The sequence below is a fragment of the Ambystoma mexicanum genome, chromosome 1q (assembly GCF_040938575.1).
Source record: "Ambystoma mexicanum isolate Mex_15411 chromosome 1q, UKY_AmexF1_1, whole genome shotgun sequence".
Taxonomy (NCBI): domain Eukaryota; kingdom Metazoa; phylum Chordata; class Amphibia; order Caudata; family Ambystomatidae; genus Ambystoma; species Ambystoma mexicanum.
This window is the reverse complement of record NC_090922.1, coordinates 572,963,784-572,986,969: the sequence shown is the minus strand read 5'-3', so window position 1 is coordinate 572,986,969 and position 23,186 is coordinate 572,963,784. Positions and strand designations below refer to the sequence as shown.

Below are 23,186 nucleotides of genomic sequence, written 5' to 3'. Positions count from 1 at the left end.
GACACGTAGTTAATTTTTCTTTGCACTGTTTTGTTGAATGATTCAAGTTGTAAATTTTGCTCCCATTGTTAAGTGTTATTGGTTTTTTGTAATCTGTTGTTCCATTGAACAGCGCCTTGGTGTAAAGGCTCTATAAATAAATAAATCAAACACGCAGTCACTAGCCTGAATTTAGAAAGGCGCCAAAAAACAGGTAATTGTAACCCCTTTTTTCTGTGTATTGTAGACACGGTGGCAGTTGGTGGATACAGACAGGCATGACCACGCAACATTAATTTGGAACTCGAGATGTCAACTGGAGTGGCAGAAATCACGATATAGCAGAAGATTGATTTTTTAACAGTGTAATTGTGGTAGACCTGTAATAGCAATGTGGGTATTGTATGTAGTGTTCCCCTGAAGAAACTCCCATAATAACCATTTTGAATGAGAAGGAGCGAAACATGTCGGGATCTATAGGATGTAAATGAGTGAATAAGGTCATTAGAGGATGTAAAATAACTTTTTAATTGTAATTAGAAGATCAAGTGGAGAGCTAATTGGAAACTACCGTTTTTTGTATACACTACTACTTTATCTACTAGCTGTTTAATAACACAAATGTTCTACAAAACTGAACTGCACAAATGAAATGATGGAATAAACTCTTATTGATAAAAAAAGTAGAATTGGTTTGCTGTCTGTAATAGAAATGTATCGAGTATAGGTGTCAGCACGCTTAATGATAAACGGCTGTACACTACTAGATGTTACAATGATGGACACTGGTTATGACACTAAACTACACAGGGTTCTACAATGCATGACCTAAAGGAATATTTTGGTTTTTGTATTCAGGTTGGAGGAATGCCTGTGCATAGGAAAACTGTCAGTCTTCCGCTGTCTACAACTCAAGAGGGTGATGACAGGTTCTAGATGGGGAAAGAATGTGTGTAGGGTCCCAACTCCCTTCGAAAGGTTCCTACTGCAGCACAGTGGTACCAAGGGGCGAATATCAAGGTTATATGCCGAACTGAGGCGGGGGACCTCGCTGATTGTGTGCCAGCAAGGGAGAGGTGGGCCAGGGATCTGGCAATCGACATCACTTATCAGAAGTGGGTGGCCATTTGTAGGGAGGTTAGGAAGTCCATGTGGTGCTTGCAATACAGAATGCAGGCCTACAAGATAATACACTTTTGGCAATAGCCACCGGCAAGGCTTGCTAGGATGTATGCAGGGGCAGATTTGATATGCTGGCGATGTAGACAGCTGCAGGCTGACTATTACCATATGTGCTGGGGGTATCCCCCTCATACAAAGATACTGGTCTGAAGTGTTGGCATGGCTTGGCTTGGGAACCTGGATGGGGTACAACGGGTGTGATCACTGAGTTTACTCTTTGGGGTAGATGTGGAAAACGAGGATGCTGGGGCGGAGAGCCATTCGGTGCACACACTGCTGGTGGCAGCGCAAAGTTGTGTGGCTCAGCTCTGGTAAAGGGGGGGGCGCTACCTCGCAGCAGGAGTGGGTGCAGAAAGCACAGACAATATATAACAGAATATCTTACGCACCTGCTTGATGAGACTCGCACACAGGGCAAGTGGCTCCCCTTCTTTACCAAATACGGGCGTTTAACTGTTGGGGAAAGGTTAGTGGTGAAGTGCGGTGGGATGCGGCTGCGACTATGGTTTTCTTTTTTCTCTTTTTTGGACTATGCATGGGGGGGATTTCAAACACTGACATGAGCCAAATTTTTCTTGGGTGTAGTGGATTACTGGTGATTTGATGTATTACAAAATTATAATAACATTTGATTTCCCCCCCAACAACAACAAAAGCTGCGCAATTCTTCGGTGTAACGCTGGGAAAATACAAGCAACTAAAGGGTGATCAATGAAGACGGACATCCAAACGCCCCGCCTTTTTAGGTAAACATTATCTCTGGTATTCTGCAGGACTGTCCGCTTATGTTGCTGCACCCATAGACAGTCTTGCACTGATGAACGCATGTAGCTAAAGTGTTCACCATTCAAAAGAAAACCAGCAGATTAAATCGACTGTAGTTTCTTAGCTATTAGATGGTTAATTGAAATCCTTAAATACTTTTAGCTTCTGAGGAACTACTAATAACATGCACACCTGTTTCTACGGATAGAAACACTTCACGCAGGTCTCCTGCTACCATTTGCTGGGACTCTGCTGGCATCTACTCACACAGCTTGACACTTACCTTTCCGCACCCAGTCGCCGGTATGAATGTTAATGGTAACGCCCACTAGGTTGCTGCTACGTTGCCGTTTTTCCCAAAGAAAATCAAGGGCTTTCCGTGCATGTTCCTGCAGCAGAGAAATTCAACAGAATATTAAAAGCAGCAAGGTTAACAATCTTCGAGTACTTTCGCTTATTTTTGGGCCAGGTGTCGGAAATACAAAAAATGACTTTCATGGTGATTTAGATATGCTTAATCTGTTGCTCTTGTTCCTTCAGAACTTGTTCGGAAAGCCCGATTCTGCAGGAAAATTGCTCTAGAAATCAGCAATAGAATCTGGGCTTTAAGTGAGCCAGGGCAGAAATGGCTCTGAGACTGGGCCCTGCCGAGGCTCCCTAATGTCCCATGGCAGCCTCAGACGATGAGGCTGCTAGAGGCCAAAGCTTTTTATTTTCTAAAGCCAGCAGCGCTCCCACATGTGCAAGAGCTTCATGCTTTAGCAGAAAAGGCCTTTTTCCCATAATGGTGGTGCTAGCACCTGCCAGGCATCCCTTTTAACCAAGAGATGGCCGGAGCCACCATTATGGAGGAAAAGGTAAGACCGCTGGAAGCAGGGGCCTTTTTTCTAATGTCTGAAGCTAGTTTGCGGGAGCTTCAGACTTTAGGGGGAAAAAAGCATTGGCTTCTAGCAGCCTCACCCTTACATCCTTAAAAGGTTGGGTCGGCCACCGCCAAGCATCCCTTTAGGTAAGTGATGCTCTGATGGTGATCGCTGCATCTTAGTTAAAGGAATGCCCATTGAGGGGCAGCTCGACCATTAAGGATGAAAACCTGTGGCGCTGTCCCTCACCAGAAATCCCTTTATATAAGAGATGCAGGGATCATCACCCCTGCATCTCTGCAAAGGGATGGCTGGCAGGTGTTGGCGCCACTATTAAGGAAGAAAAGGGGTGGTGTTGGTCCCCCCGTTAACAGTTGACCTCTGTTCCACAGGGAGCCTGTCTCTCCCCTTCCCTGTTTCATCTCTACATCCAGCCACTCTTTGACCTCCTGGATAGCGTTGGCGTCAAATATACCAATTACACCGACAATACCCAGGTGGTCCTTTAGATGTCTGGCATCTATGAGAAGTACCTACAGCGCATGAATTGGGTGTACTCTCTGATTCAGGGATAGATGGATGCCAATTTGCTGGCCCTGAACACCAGCAAGACTGAACTCTTGCTGATAGGCTCAAGTCAATGCTTGGGCAAACTTGAGAGTAGATATAGTCAATTCATAGTAATCGATAGCACAATCAAGGTGAGCCCATGGGTTAAAACGCTCAAGGTCCACCGGGATTGTAACCTTAAAATGAAAAAACACGTTTTACAGATTAAAGCGGCATGTGCCTACATGACAAAGCTCTTGAGGCAGATTAAACCGTACCTATCCCCAAAGAACATATTCATGTTGGCCACAGCCCTTTTAAACTCACGATTAGACTACTGTAATCCTTGCAGGTACTTAATAAAAAAACGATCTGAAAATCCTGCAGGTTGCCCCAAATGGTGCTTTTACAGCAGTTTGTGGCCTAGAAAGAGGCAACCATGTTACCGAGGCTCGGCGATCTCTTCACTGGTTACCGGTCACCCATCATATCAATTACAAAATATTGACAGACTTATAAATGTCTGGCAAATAAGGCCCCCACCTATCTTCTGAAAAGGTTAAAGTAAGTCCCTGTTGTATGAGCTCTCCGTGCTAATTCTCTTGATATCATGCGTCTCCCCAGACACAAATTGAAGAGTTTTGGAGGCACTAGTTTCAATGTCTGTGCCACGTGTATTTGGAACTCTATTCCTCTGCACCTGAGAAATAACGCAAATAGATCAGGCTTTAAAAAAGCTATTAAAACACTGCTATTTAATTGCAATGAATAGACTACCCCATATCCATCTTGCTATACCCTGGATTTTTCACCCTGGATCCATCACCCTGGATTTGATGCACACTGAAGCCTTTGGCGTGTTGCGCCCTATAAGAATGACCTAATAACCTGATCTTATTAAGTCCTGGAAACTCCTCAAGACCTTCCTCTTCTCTTCCTTCTCTCTCCCACTAGCCTGCTAACTTAGTTCTCTGCTTTTTCCTCTCGCCCTCCTCTTCCTTACAGTTTGCTAACTGGCTGCCAGGTGTACCTCAGTCACGCCGGTCCCTGGCACCCCCGCCAGTCTCTTCCAAACTTGTCCCTGGGCCCTACACCCCTCACACACTCACTGCAGTAGAATTATTAACCCTAGAGAGGCTCTCTCTGCACTTACCCCAGTCTCCACCAACAGGGTGCACTTGGAGACCCGCTCGTTCCCCCCCCCCACCGGTCTGTGCACTTGCACAATCCGTACGCACTGTGCTGAAGATAGTCTGTATGTTCTCCCTCGTCTTCACCCCTTAAATCGCACTGGTTAAAACCGCAGAATCGGTGTCGGGCATATTTGCTTCAAACTGTTAAATGTATTTTACGCACTTACTCTGCCTGTGCAGACTATTATCGTCTCAGAATTTCAAGGTCTGAGCAACAGTTCTTCCCCCTGTTCGCACCCTCCTTGAGCGCTTTGAAACACTTGCCTGTGTATAGGCAATACACAATATAAATAAACAATACCATACCAATAATAATAATCCCTTTCTGTTAAGATATGCAGGGATCAGCACCCTCTCCCCCAGGGGGTGAGAGCATGACTATCAATGCAAAATGCTGCCTGGAGTGGGTCACCTGCAGCCCATTAAGCCTAGGCTGATTAAGGGGTCATGGCCAAACAGGGTGCAGGTGACCCCTACTGTTAGGCCACGTCCCCCCTGATGAGCCCCAGCTCGTTTCCCATGCCAATTAAAGCACTGAATACAATATAGAACCCAGATGTAAAAACCCTCAATTAAGCACCTGGGTACCTTTTGTAGCCTTATTAATGCGGAGACCCAACCACCATTTTTCTGGTTTTACTGCATGGCATATGCACAAGGAGGATAACCTGGGTGGGAGTTGTGAAGAAGGTAGAGCCATGAACTAAGTGTCTGAATCTTTTATTTTAATTATAAACAGGGAAGAACAATGTTCTTTTGATCTCAAAAGAAATGTACAATGGATAAGATGAGATTCGATGGGAAGCAGTAAGCTTCTTACAATAGGGCGAGTTTGAGTGACATTCTGATTAGGTTGTGGTGGGGAGTAAACGTAACAGTCAAAGGGGACAATACATGGGTGGACTTACATAGATTAAGGACAATCAACATGGCATGGAACAGAGTCCTTATTGCACAGGGTAAGAACCTGCTCCAAGCCTCCTCAGAGCACGAGGCCACCATCTTCCCTCGTCGGGAGCGAAGGTTAGTGCGCTCCTTGCGCCCCACTCTGTATAGCCCCCCCAACCTCTTTTTCACATATCCGGTCCTCTCTCCACCCAAATTCCACTTACCTGCACTCCTCTATCCCTTGCTGGCGCCGAGAACCCGGTTGCGCGATGAGTCGCCATGGAAAGAGAGAAGGGACGCCTAGTGGTTATTTTTTTTTCTTTTTTTTCTCAAGTCGAGAAACTGTTTCACCACCGTTTCTCAACTCGGGGAAAAATTGCTATTAGTATCCCGGTAAGAAATGCCAGAATATTAATAGCAGTAGAACCCTTGGAGTGGGGGGCATTAGCCTACCGGTAATGCCCTCCCCCCATTAGGTTCTATTGCTTAATTCGAAATGTTTAAGTGCCGTTGAGCGGTACAGCCAGCTATGTTAGGAATGTGATCGTGATGGATGAAGTGTTAAGAGTGGCGGTAGAGAAAGTGACGGACAGAGACCGGTTAAAGGCGAGGGGAAATGTCAGCACAAACGCAGATGAGAAGTATGTTAACAGGGGTATGCAGTGATTCTTAATAAAAAAAGATCTAATACCAAAATATCGAATTTTAGAAAAATAGATATATGGGGTTGGGAATGGGAATAGTGGTTTTGGTGGTGGAGGAAAGAATTAAAAAAAGGGGGGCTTGGAATGCGATATTTTGGTATTAGGCTGTTATTAGGTCAAAATGGATTCGTATTGTAATTCGATAAAAATCACATGTAACCGTTAACAGGATAGGTGAGGAATCAAGGTACCTTTTTACTGTTTCATCCATGTGGCTATACCCCCTTCCACAGCAAGCTTCCTTACCTCCAGGTCAGGAGGAACTGAGCAAGGGGATGATTGATTAGACATCTTCCTCGCAGCAGTTAAGGCTACAGAGTCTTCCAGGCGTCATCCAGAAGCAGGGCTGAGATCAGTCTTTCTCGGGGATTACCGGCGCTGGAAAGCAATCCCTCCTTTTCCTCTGGAACCAGGTTGAAAAGCTTGGCTGCCCGGGAGATCACGGACTGGAAATCCCACTTTATCCGGGCGAGAGTCCCTAGATGGTAGGTCTACATCTGGTGGCTCGTCTGCAGGGACTTAGTCCTCAAACTCATCTGTACCCTGGGTACCATCTGTACCCTAGCTTGTGTCCGTATTAGTGTGCATTCCCGTCAGGACCAACTCCTCTACACTAGAGGGCGGTGGAACAGGAGATGGCTGCGGGACCGTAGGCACTGGTGGAGGTAGGGCCGAGACTGTCTTGTTGGACTGGCCACAGGAGCTGGGCCCAGAAGCCACTGGCGGTAGTCCCTTCTGAATCTAAGATCAGAGTGTGGAGAGTTGAAAAATGGCCTAAGAGACATCTCTTGGCTCGTATGATAAGCAAGCTGAAGCAGTTGCACCCCTCCTGCAGGCCGTGGAGTCAGCTGTGGAAGCCAGCCAAAACGACCCTCCATAGGGTGTTAGCAGACATCTTCAAGGACTTCCTCCTCCTCCTCCTCTTCCTTTTCCTCTTCCTCCGACAGAATGGAAGGAGTGGAGACAGGGGCTGGAGAGAACCCTCGGAGGCCTCACAGAGGATATGGCAGGCTGGCGGATGGTGTTGGCGATTTCGGCGAAAATTATAGATGGAGTCTTTGTCGACTATGCTTTAGAAAAAGGTATTGGGGTCGTCAACAACAACGCCTTCGGGGTCTAGGACTATGAATGCTGATTAGTTGACAGGGTTGACAGTGATGGAATGGACGATCTTGGGCCTTCCAAAGACGGGGTTCCTTTCGTGCCCAACGCCGATCCAGACAGACATCGCAATGCTGGTTGACGAGGAAGTTGGATGGGTGCAACAACTTCACCTTTTAAAAAGGTACTTTCCCCTTGGAAGAGTCCTCAAAGTATCTCGACCTCTTGCAAGAGGGAGTACGCTCCTTGGGCCAGCTAGACCTGGCAGAGGCATAACTGCGCATAGACGCAGAGTCAGAGGCTTTACCTTCCTTGAGCCATGACACTAGCCGCCGATGGTGATTCTTCATTGTTGTAGTGGAGAGACTGGCAGATGGGGAATCCCTCCACATCGTGGTGTGGTTGCAGGCAATAAATACACTTTTGGTGGAGGTCTTCCATGAAGACATTCTTCTGACCGCACCTGGAACAGGCCTTGAAGAGGCTCTTCTGCTCGGTGGCGTGCGTGTGCTAGGCCCAAAACTCAATTGCAACATCACACAACATAGTGATCGGACGGAAGGTGGGATCAAAATGGCTACAGATCCCTGCTGCCGACAAGTCACAATGGTAACAGACTGAATACAATTTGAAGAAATAAACTATCAAAATAGGCAAAATACTCAAGAAAGTTGAGGCGTGAAACTCACACTCCCAACATGAAAACGTGCTGTAAAAGTCTGAAGATGACCAAAAGGGGTGGAGCTAAGGAGGACGAGTATCATTGGTTGGGACACTATGACCCAAAGTGACAGCAATAAGCTGTACAAGCGACAATCAGTTTTTAGCTTATTTTACAGAGGATTCTCAGCCTGGCAACGGGAAATATTCATAGTATGTGAAGACCCAATGCTGCAGAAGCTGTTATGGCTCTGAAACAGATTGACCATTTGCCTTACATTGGTGAGACTCTCCTCAGGAGGGAAAGCTCCCCCCCCTCAAGTATCCAGGACCGCTCAGATGAACTGGAGCCTCTGCTTTGTACTGTGGGACTTCTGAAGGTTTAGGAAGAAGCCAAGCCTGTGCAGCAGCGAGCAGGTGCATTCAAGGCGAGACAAAACCTGCTCTGGCTACTTTCCCCAGAACAGCCAGTCGTCCAGGTATGGGAACACATCAATGCCGGATCTCTTGAGAGGAGCTGCCACTTCAGCCATCAGCTTGGTGAAGGCCCAGGGTCCGGATGTCAGCCCAAATGGGAGCAAATTTAATTAGTAGTGCCTGTCCCCTATGAGGAATCTCAGGTATCTCTTGTGTCTCTGGTGGATCGTCACATGGAAATCTGCATCTTGCAGATCCAATGACACAAACTAATGCTACAACTGTAGAGCCTGGAGAATCTGTCGCAACGTTATCATTTTGAACTTGCCCTTCCTCGGGAACTTCAAGGCCAGGAGGTCTAAAATGGGATGCAGTCCTCCCCCTTTCCTGGGTAGCAGGAAATACTGGGGATGCCAGCCGATCGCCTCTGCTCGGGAGGTACCTCTTCCATGGTACACTTAAACATGGCTCACAGTTTCTCCTGGAGCTCCTGTTCCGGCTGTTGGGCATCAGGGGAGTGGCTTATCTGGAGGTTTTTTTTTCAATAAAGGAAGACAATACACCCATTGGGCAAGCTGAAATGCCCAGGCATTGGAGGTGCCTGCCATTGAGGCAAGTGCTCGTCAATCCTCCCTTCAACCGGGGAAACATAGGGGGCCGGTACTGCTGCTGCCGTCTGTTGGCCCCTAGAGGCTTCCCTGCCCCTTCCAGAGCATGGGAAATGCCTCAGTCTGCGTTGCAGGGGCTGTACCGTCCACCTGAGTGGGACATATGACGAAGGTCGCTACCATTGGACGAGAAGTTAAAGGATGGTTTGGCCAGTTGCTACCCAGCCAGGGCTAGTGACATAACAGCCAGCTTGGAGTCTTCACATTTTTCCAAAGACTCATCGGTTCTAGGTCCTGTGAATGCATTGTGGAGTAAGACACAGACAACAGCTTCTGAATTAGAAATAAAACTTCATTAACCTAATAATCAGGATGGAAAAAAATACCTCTCTTGCCCTATACTATGGTGGGATTTCCCTACCAAAACACGACTAAGAAAAGTCTGAGTTAAAGAGTTCAATTTAGGAATCTGTGTCCAAACCCTACACTTTCCCTCACAACTAATCTATACAATGTGTAGGGATGCCAGCACACAAAATACCTTGAGACTCCGTCCTCAAGTCAATAGGCAGGTAAAACCTCAGGGTTCCCTTCCCCAAGATTCACGCTCAATGTTGTAATGGTATATTTCAGTTTTCTTTAAGTTCTGTGCCACACTTGCACCCTCTGTATATGGTTGGTCTTTGTACACAATATCTTGACTGAGAATTGCAGTTCATTCAGTTTTTCAAAGAATATTTTATTTATTTACAATTTCTTCCACTCTGTTGCTTAATATGCTTTTCTTTGGTTCACTTGTTAAAGTTCATCTCCAAAGTTACACTACTTTTGAGATTGGCACATGATGATTTTATTTACGCAAAGTTCCATTCATTTGCAATCTTCATAGGTAACAGATCTGGTTATTTATTAAGTTGCTTTTCAATTCAGTATTCAATAAGCATGAAGATATGTTTGTGAAGCTTTTCTTTCAGTTCGGAATTCAATAATTGTTAACAGTTTCATTCAGTTCATCTTTTTGTTTTATATCTTTGTAGATTGCTTTGTTACAAGGTGCTCAGCATGTGCCTTCATGTAAACACGGCCACGCCACTAAAAAGCAATCCTCTGTATAAGCTTAAACACTTGCATACCGGGTTTCTGCTTTCAAAGAAACTCACCGTTGCCTCTTTAGGAGTTCCCGCAGCGCAGATCTCTCTGCCTTCTGTTCTCCACCTCCGGGCTCCACCTTCTGCTCCTCAGGCACTCATGGGTCGGCTTCTGGCCCCAGGAGAATGAGCACTTCAAGCACCAGAAAAAGGGTCAGCCTTGCTGTACAGCTCCCCTTATAGCGTTTGTTCCGTTCCACGTAGTCCCAGCTCCCGGGTCGCACTCCCATGAACAACCTGCATGCTGCACTTACAGCTCCCCGCTGTTTCTCTTGACCTTTCTTGCTGCTGCTTCACCATCACTGCTACTGCATCTCCCGACATGTGATTGGGCCTCTTTTGGGGCCTTTAACAGGCTGCAGGTGTGATGTACAATCAGCCCATGCCTGACCATCATTAAGGGGACATGCCCAACCTCCACAACTCAGCAGGCCTCTTCGTCCCAGTACCAGAGTGGTAAAAACACCTAGTCTTCATTATTCCCGGGTTTGCCTCTTCGTCACAGTGCCGTCAGTAGTCACATATGGGGAAGTCAGGGGAGTTGACTCACAATAGCCCATAAAGACAGGGGAAGGATGGATTTGGTCATTAGTAGGAAAAGGGGGATACCATGTCTCTAAAGATCCTCCACTCAGGTGATCCTCCCTTGCTTGTCCACCCCCAGGGTCAGGATCAAAGAGCAATGGGCTATCCCTGGCCACCTGCGCAGACATGGGGAATAGGAGTGAGAATACCCTCAGGTTTCTCACAGTCCAAACAGGTGTTCGCCGTCAAAGGCGATGTCAGGCAACTTTGCATGAACATAAGGGGGAACACCCCGAACTGTGTAGCTAAGCCTGCCTTTTCAAGTACTGTTGCAGACACCATAGCTCTGCCCACTCAATCTGCAATGTCCACGCCAGATTGCAGTGCGTGGCAGCCCACCAGTGATCACCATCTTCTCCTGCTGCCGCACAACTAGAGGTATCATCGCAGCAGCTGTGAGACTCCCTTTCTAAATACTTTGTGGAGAAGATTGAAACTATTCGCAATTCTCTCTCACTTTCAGTTTCTGGCACTGGTGTCTTATCGTCCACCACTGTGGTTTCTCCTCCCAAGGAACATTTGTCTTTTTTTCCCCCTTTTCTGTTGAGGATAGCAGAAAGGCTACATTAACGCTGACATATGTGTCAGCTTTAGATCCTATTCCCCGGACTATTTGTAAGGAGCTGTCAAGTGTGATGGCCTACTTCTTGACTCAGGCAGTTAATCGTTCTTGTCAATCTGGTACCATTACTCTCATTTGAAGCACGCTCTGGTGACTGCTGCTGCAAAAAAAAATAATAAATAAAAAATAAAAAAAAAGCACCTTCTTTGGACCCATCCTGTTAGTCTAATTTTTGCCCCATTTCACTTCTCCCTTTTTTTTAATGAAACTTCTGGAATCTTTGGTATCCCCTCTGCTTGGCTCTTTTTTGGAAGCTTCTTTTTGTATCCTTTCCAGTCTGGGTCCCGCCCCAGCCGTGGCGCAGAGAGCGTGCAGGTCTCCATGACTGATGACCTGGCTCAACGGAGCAGGGTGGAACAGGAGCGCTAGTACTACTAGATCTTTCAGCAGCTTTCGATACAGTCGATCATCCCAACCTGCTGGGCCGGCTTGTTGGAGCGGGAATCGCTGGTCAGGTATTATCCTGGTGCTCTTTTCTTGATTGACGCTCACAGACTTCTCTTCCACCTTTTCTCTCGGCTTCTGTCTCTCTCACCAGTGTGGTCCCTCAGGGCTTAGCACTCTCCCCCATTTTGATTAATGTTTCTGGCACTGGTGTCTTGGGCCTTGGGTTAAGCTCCAGTGCTACTCCTATGCCGATAAACCAATTATTGCGCGACTCGATTAGTTACATCTTGATCCCGCTTCCCAGCTGAGGATTTTTGCGTGTGGGGGCGGGGGGGGGGGGGTGGATGGGCCACGATTCCCTTAACATGAATGGGGATAAGACCGAGATCTTGGTGGTGGGTTGTTCTTCTGCTTCCACTTCATGGACAACTGGTACTTTTGGCACCTGCACTAGTCCAGCTCTAGTTGTTAAGAATGTAGGGGTGGAAGCACAAGTGGCATCAGTTTGTCAATATGGCCACTACAAATTGAGGGTCCTACAGAACGTTTCAGCCTTTATTCCTTTATTCCTTCCCAGTTCCATGCGCCAGTTGTGGCGGCACTTGTCTTAAGTGCAATGGATTATTGCAACTCCTGCCATCTAGCGCAACCTGTGTATTTGATTGTTGGTCTGCAAGTCCTGCAAAACTCTGCAACAAGGTTGGTGGGTTGTATTCCCTATCGTACATCCATGTCTCCTGTTCTGCACCAGCTTCACTGGCTGTCGGTCATCAAAAGGGTTCAGTTAAAATCCCTTTGCATTAAGCACCAGGTCTTTTACGGGCTCGGTCCCGATACTTAAGGGATACATTCTGCCCCTATGTTCCCAATCGACCTCTTCCGTCTCCGACGTTGTGCTGGATTTAGGTACAGCAGGTGCGTCTCTCATGTTGGAGGGCGTGCTTTTTAAGTGGCCGCTGCTAAACTGTGGAATTAGCTTCCTCTCCATCTTCGGGGCACACCTAATTACTTTTCTTTTCGTAGACAATTGAAGACATATCTCTGCCAATAAGATCTAGGTCAGTTTTGTACTTTATATGTGGTGGTTCCTGCTTAAGCGCCATGATCCCTCTGGGCGTACGAGCGCTCTATAAATTCACTATCATCACCAAGCACAGAAAATCTTCCCGTATTTCGCCTGCTTGGATATGCTCTGCTGCTGTCTCCATTGTCCTCAACAGGCCGTGTGTGTATACTTCACGACTGCATACGAAGCAATCACGGCTTTGAGAGCCATGCTTCTGGAGGAGAAAACCTTTTCCACAAGGGCATCCTACTTTTCTGACTCTCTTTCAGTCAGTAAATTAGAGGTGGATGGCCACGTATTAATAGTGGCTGCCTGAAACACTAACCCCTCTGGCGTAGGGTGGGTCAAGATAGGTCTTAGTTACTTACCTGTAACTGTATTTCTCAAGAATTGTTATCTTTCATAGATTCACATGCTTGAATATTCCCAGTCAGAATGGGAATCCTTGCTAATTTAAATAATTATAAACTATATTAAAACTTTCCCTTAGGGAAATGCTACACAGCCGGCCCCATAGGGCATGTGTAGCCTCACACTTGTGTAATCTCTCCACCTCATTTGGTACTTTTAGACCCTAACCAATGAGATGGCAGGGCTTAAGCTCAACCCCAGACAGCCAACTTCAGATTGTGATCCGTGAAGGCTGACAGTTGATGACTGACTGGAGGGGGAGGGCGGGCTCATGTGAATCTATGAAAGATACCAATCCTCGAGAAATACAGTTACTGTTAAGTAACAGTTCTCCAGCATTGGATCTTGTTCTATTCAAGCATGTGAATCTATGCATCAGGAAGGTAAAGTAGTATGAACTTGTTTGATAGCATGAGGATTATATATATATGTATATATATATATGGGATACATTACTCACCGTAATCGTATTTCTGATGCTTGTATCTGCTTAGATTCACATGCTGTGCATAGGCCGACATCTAGTGGAAGCTGCAGAGTATTACAGTTTGTTTTTCGAAACTCGAAAATGGGCGTCGACACAGGCGTGCCAGTAATACTATCCCTAGTGTGACGTCCACTGTACCCAAGATCCCTCACGCGTCTAGGATCCTCAGATTGTATTTTTTCTGACATGAGGAAGCATGAGGAGTAGCGTGAGTACAGATAATCCAAGCAGATAGACAGAAAGGTAAGACTACCAGCAATCATGCGCCTTCTCTCGGAGGGGAGGAAGGGTGGGTCGCATGTAAATCTAAGCAGATACAAGCATCAGAAATACGATTACGGTGAGTAATTTATCCCTTCTGAGGCTTGTGGAATCTGCTTAGATCACATGCTGTGCATAGATTAGCGAGCAGTACCAGAAGGAGGTGGGATGTGAAAAGAGTCATGAGCAAACAGGTGTCTTAGAACCGCTTGTCCCACTTGTGTATCTGTCTTGGAATGAGTGTCAATGCAGTAATGTTGAGTAAAAGTGTGAATAGAGCTCCAAGTAGCTGCTTTGCAAATGGTGTTGAGGGGAACATTTGCAATGAAAGCCAGAGTGGCCCCAATGCCTCTAGTAGAGTGGGCTCTTGGCGTAAAAGGCAGAGTTTTTTCAGAAAGAGAGTAAAACAGCTGTATACAGTTGATAATCCACTTCGAGATAGCGCCTTTAGAGACGCGATCTCCCTCTCTGAATGTCTCTACGGAGACAAACAGTTGATCTGTTTTCCTTGGCCGTCTGGTTTTATTTACATAGTAGAGGACCGCCCTACGCACATCTAGGGTGTGTAGTTTCACCTCAGCCGAGCTTTGCGGGTTCTGGAAGAAAGCCGGAAGCTCGATGGACTGGTTTACATGGAATTTAGATATAAATTTAGGTGAGAACCTAGGGTGTGTGCGTAAAACCAGTTTGTCTTTGTGGACAGTAAAGAAAGGATCCTGCACTGACAGAGCCTGAATTTCACTGACCCTTCTTATAGAGGTAATGGCTACTAAGAAGGCAGTTTTATAAATCAGGTGTTTGAGACTACTTTTATGCATGGGTTCGAAAGGGGGGCCCATGAGCTTAGCTAGCACCACATTAAGGTCCCATCCTGGCGGTGGGTTAGAAATAGGAGGGTGAAGTCTCTTTACTCCTTCCATGAAGGCTTTAACTACTGGTACTTTCCACCACGACACCTTGTTATGGGATGTGGTGTAAGCCGAGAGGGCAGCCAGGTGTACTTTCAGAGAGTTAAAAATTAATCCTGCATCCAGCAGGTGGAGCATGTATGTCACAATGTTGGAAGGAGTGCAATCAACCGGGTTGATTTGTTTATTCTGGCACCAAATAACAAATCTCTTCCACTTGTCAAAGTAACAGTGCCTTGTGTTTGGTTTCCTGGATTCTTTTAGGATGTCCATACACCTCTGTGGTAAATTGAGATGTCCAAACTCTATGACCTCAGGAGCCATGCTGCCAGGTTCATTGAGTTGGGTTGCTGGTGCACTGTTTGACCTTGTTGCTAGGACAGTAGGTTGTACCAGGCTGGAAGTTTGATGGGCTCGCACACCGCCATCCTGCGTAGGTGTGGGAACCACGGTTGTCTTGCCCACATGGGAGCAACTAGGAGGAGCGTCATCGATTCCTTGTTTATTTTGTACACTACCTTCCTGATGAGAGGAGTTGGAGGAAAAGCGTACGCAAACATCCCTGACCAGTTCATCCACAGGGCGTTCCCTTGGGAGTCTGGCTGGGGGAACCTGGATGCAAATCCTGGGCATTGTTTGTTTTCGCTTGTGGCGAATAAGTCTATAGTGGGGAAAACCCACTGAGAGAAGAGATCTTCTACGATCTCTCTGTGAAGGACCCATTCGTGTTCTTCTGGGAGGGAGTCCCTGCTTAGAGCATCCGATAGGGAATTGAGCTCCCCTGGAACATGTTGCGATGACAGGAAGATGTTCCGTCTGAGTGCCCATATCCAGATTTTCTGGGCAAGCTTGGGCAGATTTGGCGAACGAGTCCCTCCTTGCTTGTTTAGATCGAACATGGCTGTCGTGCTGTCCGTCCAGATCTGCACCGACAAGTTTATTAGATGGGGCTCGAACGCCCGAAGCGCTCTGAATACTGCCAGAAGCTCTAGCAGGTTGATGTGGTTCTTGGCTACTGAGTGAGACCAGAGACCCTGAGCTGTGTGGTGGAGATGGTGAGCTCCCCACCCAGTCAGGCATGCATCTGTAGTCACCACTGCCTGTACTTCGGGATCGTAAAAGGGTTTTCCCCTTGCGAGATTCTCTCTTGTCCACCAGTGTAGGCTCTGTACAAGTGTTGGCGAAACGACCACTAGATAGTCCCACTGACCACTTGCCTGACCACCACTGTTTCGTCAACCATTCCTGCAGTCGCGCGTGGGGGACCAGGTAAATGCATGACGCCATCATGCCCAGTAACCGCATTGCTTTGCGTACCGTTATTTGTTGACCGGACTGATAATGTGGAATTTGCAGTAGTATATTCCGAATTCTCTCTTCCAAAGGGAAGGTCAACCCTTTCTGAGTATCTAGGATTGCTCCTAGGAACTGTTTTGAGGTGCTTGGCACTAGGCTTGACTTCTTCTCGTTGATTGAGAAGCCTAATTCGTGGAGGAGGTCGATAGTCCTTTGAATGTTTGTCCTGCAAATTCCTGGGGTTTCCCCCGTTATGAGCCAGTCGTCCAGATAAGGGTACACTGGGATTGCCTCCCTGAGTAGGTGTGCAGCTGCCACCGCCAGTACCTTGGTGAATACCCTTGGTGCTGAAGCTATCCCGAAGGGCAGTACCTTGAATTGGTAGTGGCGACTGTCCACCTTGAAGCGCAAGTACTTTCTGTGCGCCGGGAGCATGGAAATATGAAAATAAGCATCTTTCATATCCAAGGTTGCCATGTAATCCCCCTTTTTTAGGAGGGGGATTACCTCTTGTAGCGTGGTCATACAGAATTTTTGGGGCTTGACATACTTGTTGGCAGGCCGTAAGTCCAGTACTGGGCGCATTGTCAAATCTTTCTTTGGCACAAGGAAGTAAGTTGAATAGATACCCTTGTTTACCTGGTGTCCTGGGACGAGTTCTATCGCGTCCTTTTCTAGCAGAATGGCAATCTCCTCGAGAAGGATCTTCTGATGTTCTAAGGAGTGTACTCTTTGTCGTGGAGGATGGTTCCGGGGACGCTGCAGTAATTCTATACAATATCCTGTGGACACTGTTGACAGCACCCATCTGTCTGAAGTGATCCCTTCCCAAGCCTGGGTGAAGTTGGAAATGCGTCCCCCTACTGGGGTTGCGTGAGAAGGGACCCTGAACTGAGCGTCACTGCTTTGGTGGAGGCGTGCCACCTCCCTTGTTGGGGCTGCCTCTGCCTCTTCCACGCCCTCTTTTGTTACCCCTGCCGTAACTTTGGGTAGACTGCTGGCTGTTGTTCCACTGTGTGCCCTGTCCCTGGGCATAGTTGCCTCTTTGTCAATTTTGGCCGCGTGGGCGACGAAAATTACTATTCCCACTCTGGTTAGGGGGTTTGTTGGTTAGTTGGCCAAGGGATTTCAGTGTCTCGTATTCGTCCTTGGCGTTTTTCAGTGCGTCTTCGACCGCTTTCCCAAACAATAGATCGGGTTCCACCGGCTTGTCTATTAATGAAGCCCGAGTTTCTGTTTTGAACCCCGACTGCCGTAACCACGCATGTCTTTTGATAACAGTACCTTCTGCTATCAATCTTCCTGCGTTGTCCGCGGCGTCGAAAGTTGCTTTTAATATGCAACCAGACACGGCTCTCCCTTCTGCCGAGATCCGAGCCAATTGGCCCTTTAACGGTTCAGGAGCAGAGGCTATGAGCGCCGCAACCTCTTCCCATTGATGGCAGTTGTAGCTGGCCAACAGGGAGGTGGAGTTAGCAATCCTTGCTTGGTAGGCGGACGTTGAGGCTACCTTCCTGCCAAACCCGTAAAGTTTCTTGCTCTCCTTGTCGGGAGGAGCTTCTGATGAAGATAAGGGTGTTCCAGCCCTCTTCCGAGTGTTGGTAACAACTAGGGAGTCTGGTTTAAGATGTCCTCTTATATAGAGAGGGTCAGACTGGGCTGCCCGAAAAAGCTTTTCGACCCTGGGGTTGACTGCTCTGGTGAGGTTTGGGTTCACCAGGGACGGATCTATTCTTCGTTGGATGGATTTAAGGATAGGGATGGTCTGAGCGACCGGCCTCCTCTCTCCCACCAACTCTTCTGCGAAGTCCCTTTCCTCCTGTACACCGTGGGTGTCGATGTGAAAATGTTCTGCCGCTCGAGCGAGAACCTCATTAAGGAGGGGCTGGTTATCGACTGGCGAGTCGGTAACTGGGGCTTCGTTGTCTACCGGGGAATCTACTCTGTAAATTTCCTGCTCATCTTCTCCCTCCTCCTGATCCTCATCATCCGCATAGTATTCCGTCCCGGTTTGTTCCTCCATAATTTCAAACTCCTGGTCCCCCTCAGGGAATGGAGTAGAGTAAGGCTGCACCTCGAAGGGTTCAGGTCTTTCGAACCGGGCCTTTTTACTTAGGGGGATAGGATCAGTGGAACCTGAGGGTGTGGCCCCCTGAGGGTCATACGAGAGGAAATGCTCTGGATTCTTGTTGTAGAAATCAGCCAAGGAAGACATCCTTGACATGACCCTGTCTATGTCTTCACTGGACCATTCTTTGGAACAGGGGATGAATTTAGTAGGCAAATTAGGGGACTTATCAAGGGTACCCTTGCTGGATGTTGATCTCTCAGTAGACTTGTATTTGTCTGTCTGCTTAGGGGGGGAAGGATGATCGTACAGGAGTGGAAGAATGTGCTTTCTGCTGTTTCCCCCCCTCCCCGTGCGTGGAAAAATGTTTTCCCTGTCCCTTGGAGGCCCCGGAGACTTTCGACGCCTGGCGTCGAGGATCGGGAGAGGTATCTGTGTTTTTCGAGCGTGGGGCCTCGCTGGTGTTAACTGCGGGCTCCGTCTCTTGGAGCGCGGCCTGGGGGTGGAAGTCGTCTTCGTCCTCCGACGATCGAACTTCCGTTAGTCTAGGGAGCGAGGCACTCTTGGCAAGAGTGGATGATTGCCTTGCGTCATGAGGCGATCTCGATCGAGAGCGCCCAGAGGACACCGAGTCGGACCGTTCTATCTGTGCCTCTTTCCGAGAAGTCGAAGTCGTCGAGGTTCGGTTGGACTTAGTGTGCTTAGTGTGTGTAGGGTGTGTAGCGCTTGCGTCGCCGTGGGTCTTCCCCATAGCCGCCCTGCCGGACGACCTTCCGAGGTCGGGGACCTGCGCTCGGCCGTCTTTCGACGCCGTAATGCCCTCGCCGTCCGAAAGTACGGCGTCGCTGCCATCGCTGAAGGCGCCCTCCGCTGCCATGGCCGCCTGCCTGGCGTGGTGGACCCAACGCTTAGTTGAACGGTCCTTAAGTGTCTTAGGTTTAAACCTACTACACGCTCTGCAGTTCGCTTCGGGGTGGTCCCTCGGCAAGCAGAGATTGCACGAGGCGTGCCTGTCGACCCAAGGGTATTTGCGGTTGCACTTGGGGCAGAATTGGAAAGGGGTACCCTCCATACGCACCTAAAGGCAGCGGGCTGGTAAGTGTATGAAATATATAAGATAAGGTGTACCTATATACCAAGAGTGAAGAGTATGTACCACCCCCCACTCTCCCTACTTGCAGGGCCGAGGCCAGCGGCCTACCAGGCCCGGGCCGAGGCCAGCGGCCTACCAGGCCCGGGCCGAGGCCAGCGGCCTACCAGGCCCGGGCCGAGGCCAGCGGCCTACCAGGCCCGGGCCGAGGCCAGCGGCCTTCCGAGGCCCAGATCCGTCGTGCGGCAGCCGACGGCCGATGTCTTCTCCAGCCGTCGTCGAGTGTCGAGGGTCGACGTTGGGGTGGGGAAGGATGTCAATAAGGAATTATAAATTTCAATTATCAGCAAAAGTATGGCTAAGGCCAGGGGACTCCGCAAGATGCTTCCGACCAGTATGGCGGAAAAAAACAATCTGAGGATCCTAGACGCGTGAGGGATCTTGGGTACAGTGGACGTCACACTAGGGATAGTATTACTGGCACGCCTGTGTCGACGCCCATTTTCGAGTTTCGAAAAACAAACTAATACTCCGCAGCTTCCACTAGATGTTGGCCTATGCACAGCATGTGAGCTAAGCAGATTCCACAAGCCTCAGAAATATATATATATCTGATATAACCCATCTAGCACTGTAACGCTACCCATACCTTTAGAAGATCTCAGCTAGAGGAAGTTAGCCTAGCACAGTACACGCAACAGCAACGGGAATCCAGGACAAGGAGAGAACATTTAAAGAACATTAGGCTGCTCCTGCCTTAAGCAAATAGGTGCTGAAGCACTGCCTGTCCTACTGCTGTTTCCCTTCTGCTGTCTTCTTCCAAACAGCAATGCCGGGTGAACATGTGGAGTGTACTCCGTGTGGCCGCACACCATGTCTTTTGAGACACCCCTGCTTGAAATGCTGCCAAAGCCGCTCTCGCACTGGTGGAGTGCGCTGTTGGTGTGGATGGTAGCGGGTGGTTTCTTATTTGGTGGCAGTGGGTAATGCAGCTGGAGACCCAACATGCCAGACTCTGGAGAAGCATCAACCCTTGGTGCATCCTATGAATGCAATGAAAAGCCTTGTGGAGGCCCTGAAGTCCTTTGTCCTTTCCATGTAGAACTTCAGTGTTGTAGCCACACCCAGTGAATGCAATGTTTGGCGAAGAATGTAGGTAATACAATCCACCCCGACAGAATAGACTAAGACATGACCGTAGGAATTAATTTAGGGTGAGGTTGGAGTACGACTATCATTCTGAAAGATGTTAAATGGTGGCTTGATGGAAAGCGCCGGTAGTTCCCCAATGCGTCAGGCTGACATGATGGTTACTATGGAGGCTGTCTTCAAAGAAAGGAACTTTACATCACATCTGTGGATAGGTTCGTAGGGCGCCGTCATCAAACAGTGCCAGAACGTACATATATCTCCCCCCCACCCCCCGGACCCTCACTTTTTGGCATATGTTTGCCTTGTGGGCGGAGGCCTGGCTGCTCGGAGTATGCGCCAGCAATCTCAGTCTAGCACAAGGTTGTGGAAATTTCACTGCTGAGGAGCTAGCCCCTGAGAGAAAGGCTGGCTGGGTTGTTTGTGATGTGACAGTAGCTGTGGATGTGGTTGGAGACGGTTCTCCCGTGTTAGTGGAAGTGCAGTGTACCATATCTGACATGCACATGTCGGGGCTATTCATGATCAAGGTTGTTCGTTCATTCTGCAGAGCATGCAAGGAATTAAAGGGGTTGGAAGGAAGCCGTAAAGGAACTCCCCCTCCAATCCACTGAGAATGCATCTCCTAGGGAGTATGTTTCCAGGTACCTGGAAGCAAACAGATTGCATTTTCTGTTTTCAAATGTTGCAAATAGGTCTATCTCTGGCTTGCCACACCTGCGGAACAGCTTCTCTAAGTTCCTGGTTGTTTAGCTCCCATTCGTGGGATTGTAGGAATTAACTCCTGACGTTGTCCACCAGTACGTTGTCCTACCCGGGAAGATGTTCTGCCCTCATGTAGATCCTGTGCTGCAATGTCCAATTCTAGAGTCTTTGCTCTTCTAGTGACAAGAAGCTGGATTTTGTACGCCCTGGTTTGTTTGTGTATTGCATTGACGTGGTATTGTCGTCTGCAGTGTCACCACCTATCCCTTGAGTACTGGCAAGAAAGACCTCAGCGCCCATCGGATGGCCCAGAGTTCCAGCACATTTATGTGCAGGCAGGATTCTGCTTGTGACCATAACTCCACTGGCTTGTAGATCACCCAAGTGGGCTCACCATCCCGACAGCAAGGCGTCAGTCATTATGATTCGAGTGGACGTGGGTATTTGGAAAGGCATGCCCTGTACTAGATTGGTGTCCTTGGCCCACCATTTCAAGGCCTTGTGGAAAGTAGTGTGAGGTGCACAATGTCCTCCCATGATCGGCTACGTTGGACCCATTGCTTGTCTGGCTCCTCCTGCAACGGTCTCATTTTCAGCCTGCAATTGGGCACGAGGAAGATACAGGAGTACCCAGGACGAATTTGTATCGTCTTACAGTGGCGCTGGTCTTTCTTTGGAACCATGCAATAAGATTTTGCATTGCCGTCATCCTGTCTGGAGAGGGACAAACACTTGGAACTCGAGTATCTAGATCTGCCTCCAGGAAGATGGCTGTTTGAGCTGGTACGTGACAGGATTTGTCTTCGTTGATCGAGAAGCCAAGTTTTTGGAAGAGGACTGTAGTCCTTATCACTGCCTCCGACTCTGCTCTCAGGGAAACCCCCTTTACGAGCCAGTCGTCTAGATATGGAAAAATATGTACACCCGATGGTCTGAGATGGGCAGCAAACATAGCTAGATATTTTGTGAAGAGCACAAGGGGAGCACCTTGAACTGGAAGTGCTGTTCACCGACAGCGAGCCGAAGGAACTGCCTGTGGGAGGGATGGATGGGAACATGGAAGTAGGTGTCTTCTAGATCCAATGTGGCCATGAAGTCGCACTTTCTGAACCATGGGAGGACCTGCAGGAGAGAAGCCATTTTGAATTTGAGGCAACAAACATTTGTAGAGGGCCCTTAGATCTAGTATTGGACGCCACTGCCCATTCTTTTTCCTTATTAGAAATAAAATGTAAGTAAAAACCCTTCCCTTTTGCTGGAGCGGCACCCACTCAATCGCAGCCTTTTGCATCAGTTTGTTGATCTCTGCCCGCACTTGTTCCAGCAAGTGCGTTTTCCTTGTTTGAGGTTGCGATGCAGGTCGCTGTATGAAGTCCATCATGTGGCCCCCTTTTACCACCTGTAGTACCCGTGTGTCTCAAGTAAAATGGTGTCCCATTGTCCCCAGCTGTTGAGATATGCGTCGTCCCACGGGGTGCGATGCGGGAGGTGCATTGTCCTGGAGTCCATTTTTCTTGGCCTGGGTTCTGCCCTGGCCAGACCCCCTCTTGCTTTGTTCGTTCCGATACCTAGTGTAACTTTGCTGGTATCTGCTTCCTGTTTGGTAGGAGCCCAATGATGGTGTCGGCCTTGGAATGACCTGCTGTACTATCTGTATTTGGAACTGGAGCCTCGAAAGGAACTAAAGGGACGGCAGTCTTTCTCCTTGTCTCTTCGGGAACTGATGGCCCTAGCAGTGTGTCCGACTTGATGACTTTCAAGTGTTTATCTATTTGCTTTCCAAATAGTTCCTGGTCATCAAAAGGCATGTCTAAAATTTTAGCCTGTACTTCCGGTCAAAAGCTAGTGGCCTTCATCCAGGCCTGACATCGTAAGGCTGTGCTGGGTGCCATTTGTCTAAAGCCGCAATGGGCTGTGTCCACCGAGGTGTCCATCATGTGGTCCGAGACTGGCTTGCCATCTGCGATTATGGCTTTAGCTTACTTCTGGAACTCGTCTGGCAGGTGTTTTACTAGGTGCAACATGCACAGCCACAGTTCCCTGTCCAACCTGGCCATCATTGCCATGGCATTTCTAGCCAATACAGCCACTGAA

At 48.2% G+C, this 23,186-nt stretch overlaps 1 protein-coding gene across 1 annotated transcript in view; it reads right to left on the bottom strand.

The window, feature by feature from the left end:
• The window catches only part of EDEM3 (ER degradation enhancing alpha-mannosidase like protein 3), a 925,252-nt gene that overhangs the window by 550,914 nt on the left and 351,152 nt on the right, over positions 1 to 23,186 (bottom strand). The window contains 1 exon segment of the mRNA XM_069641064.1: positions 2,210 to 2,315. Coding sequence (XP_069497165.1) covers positions 2,210 to 2,315 — 106 coding nt within the window.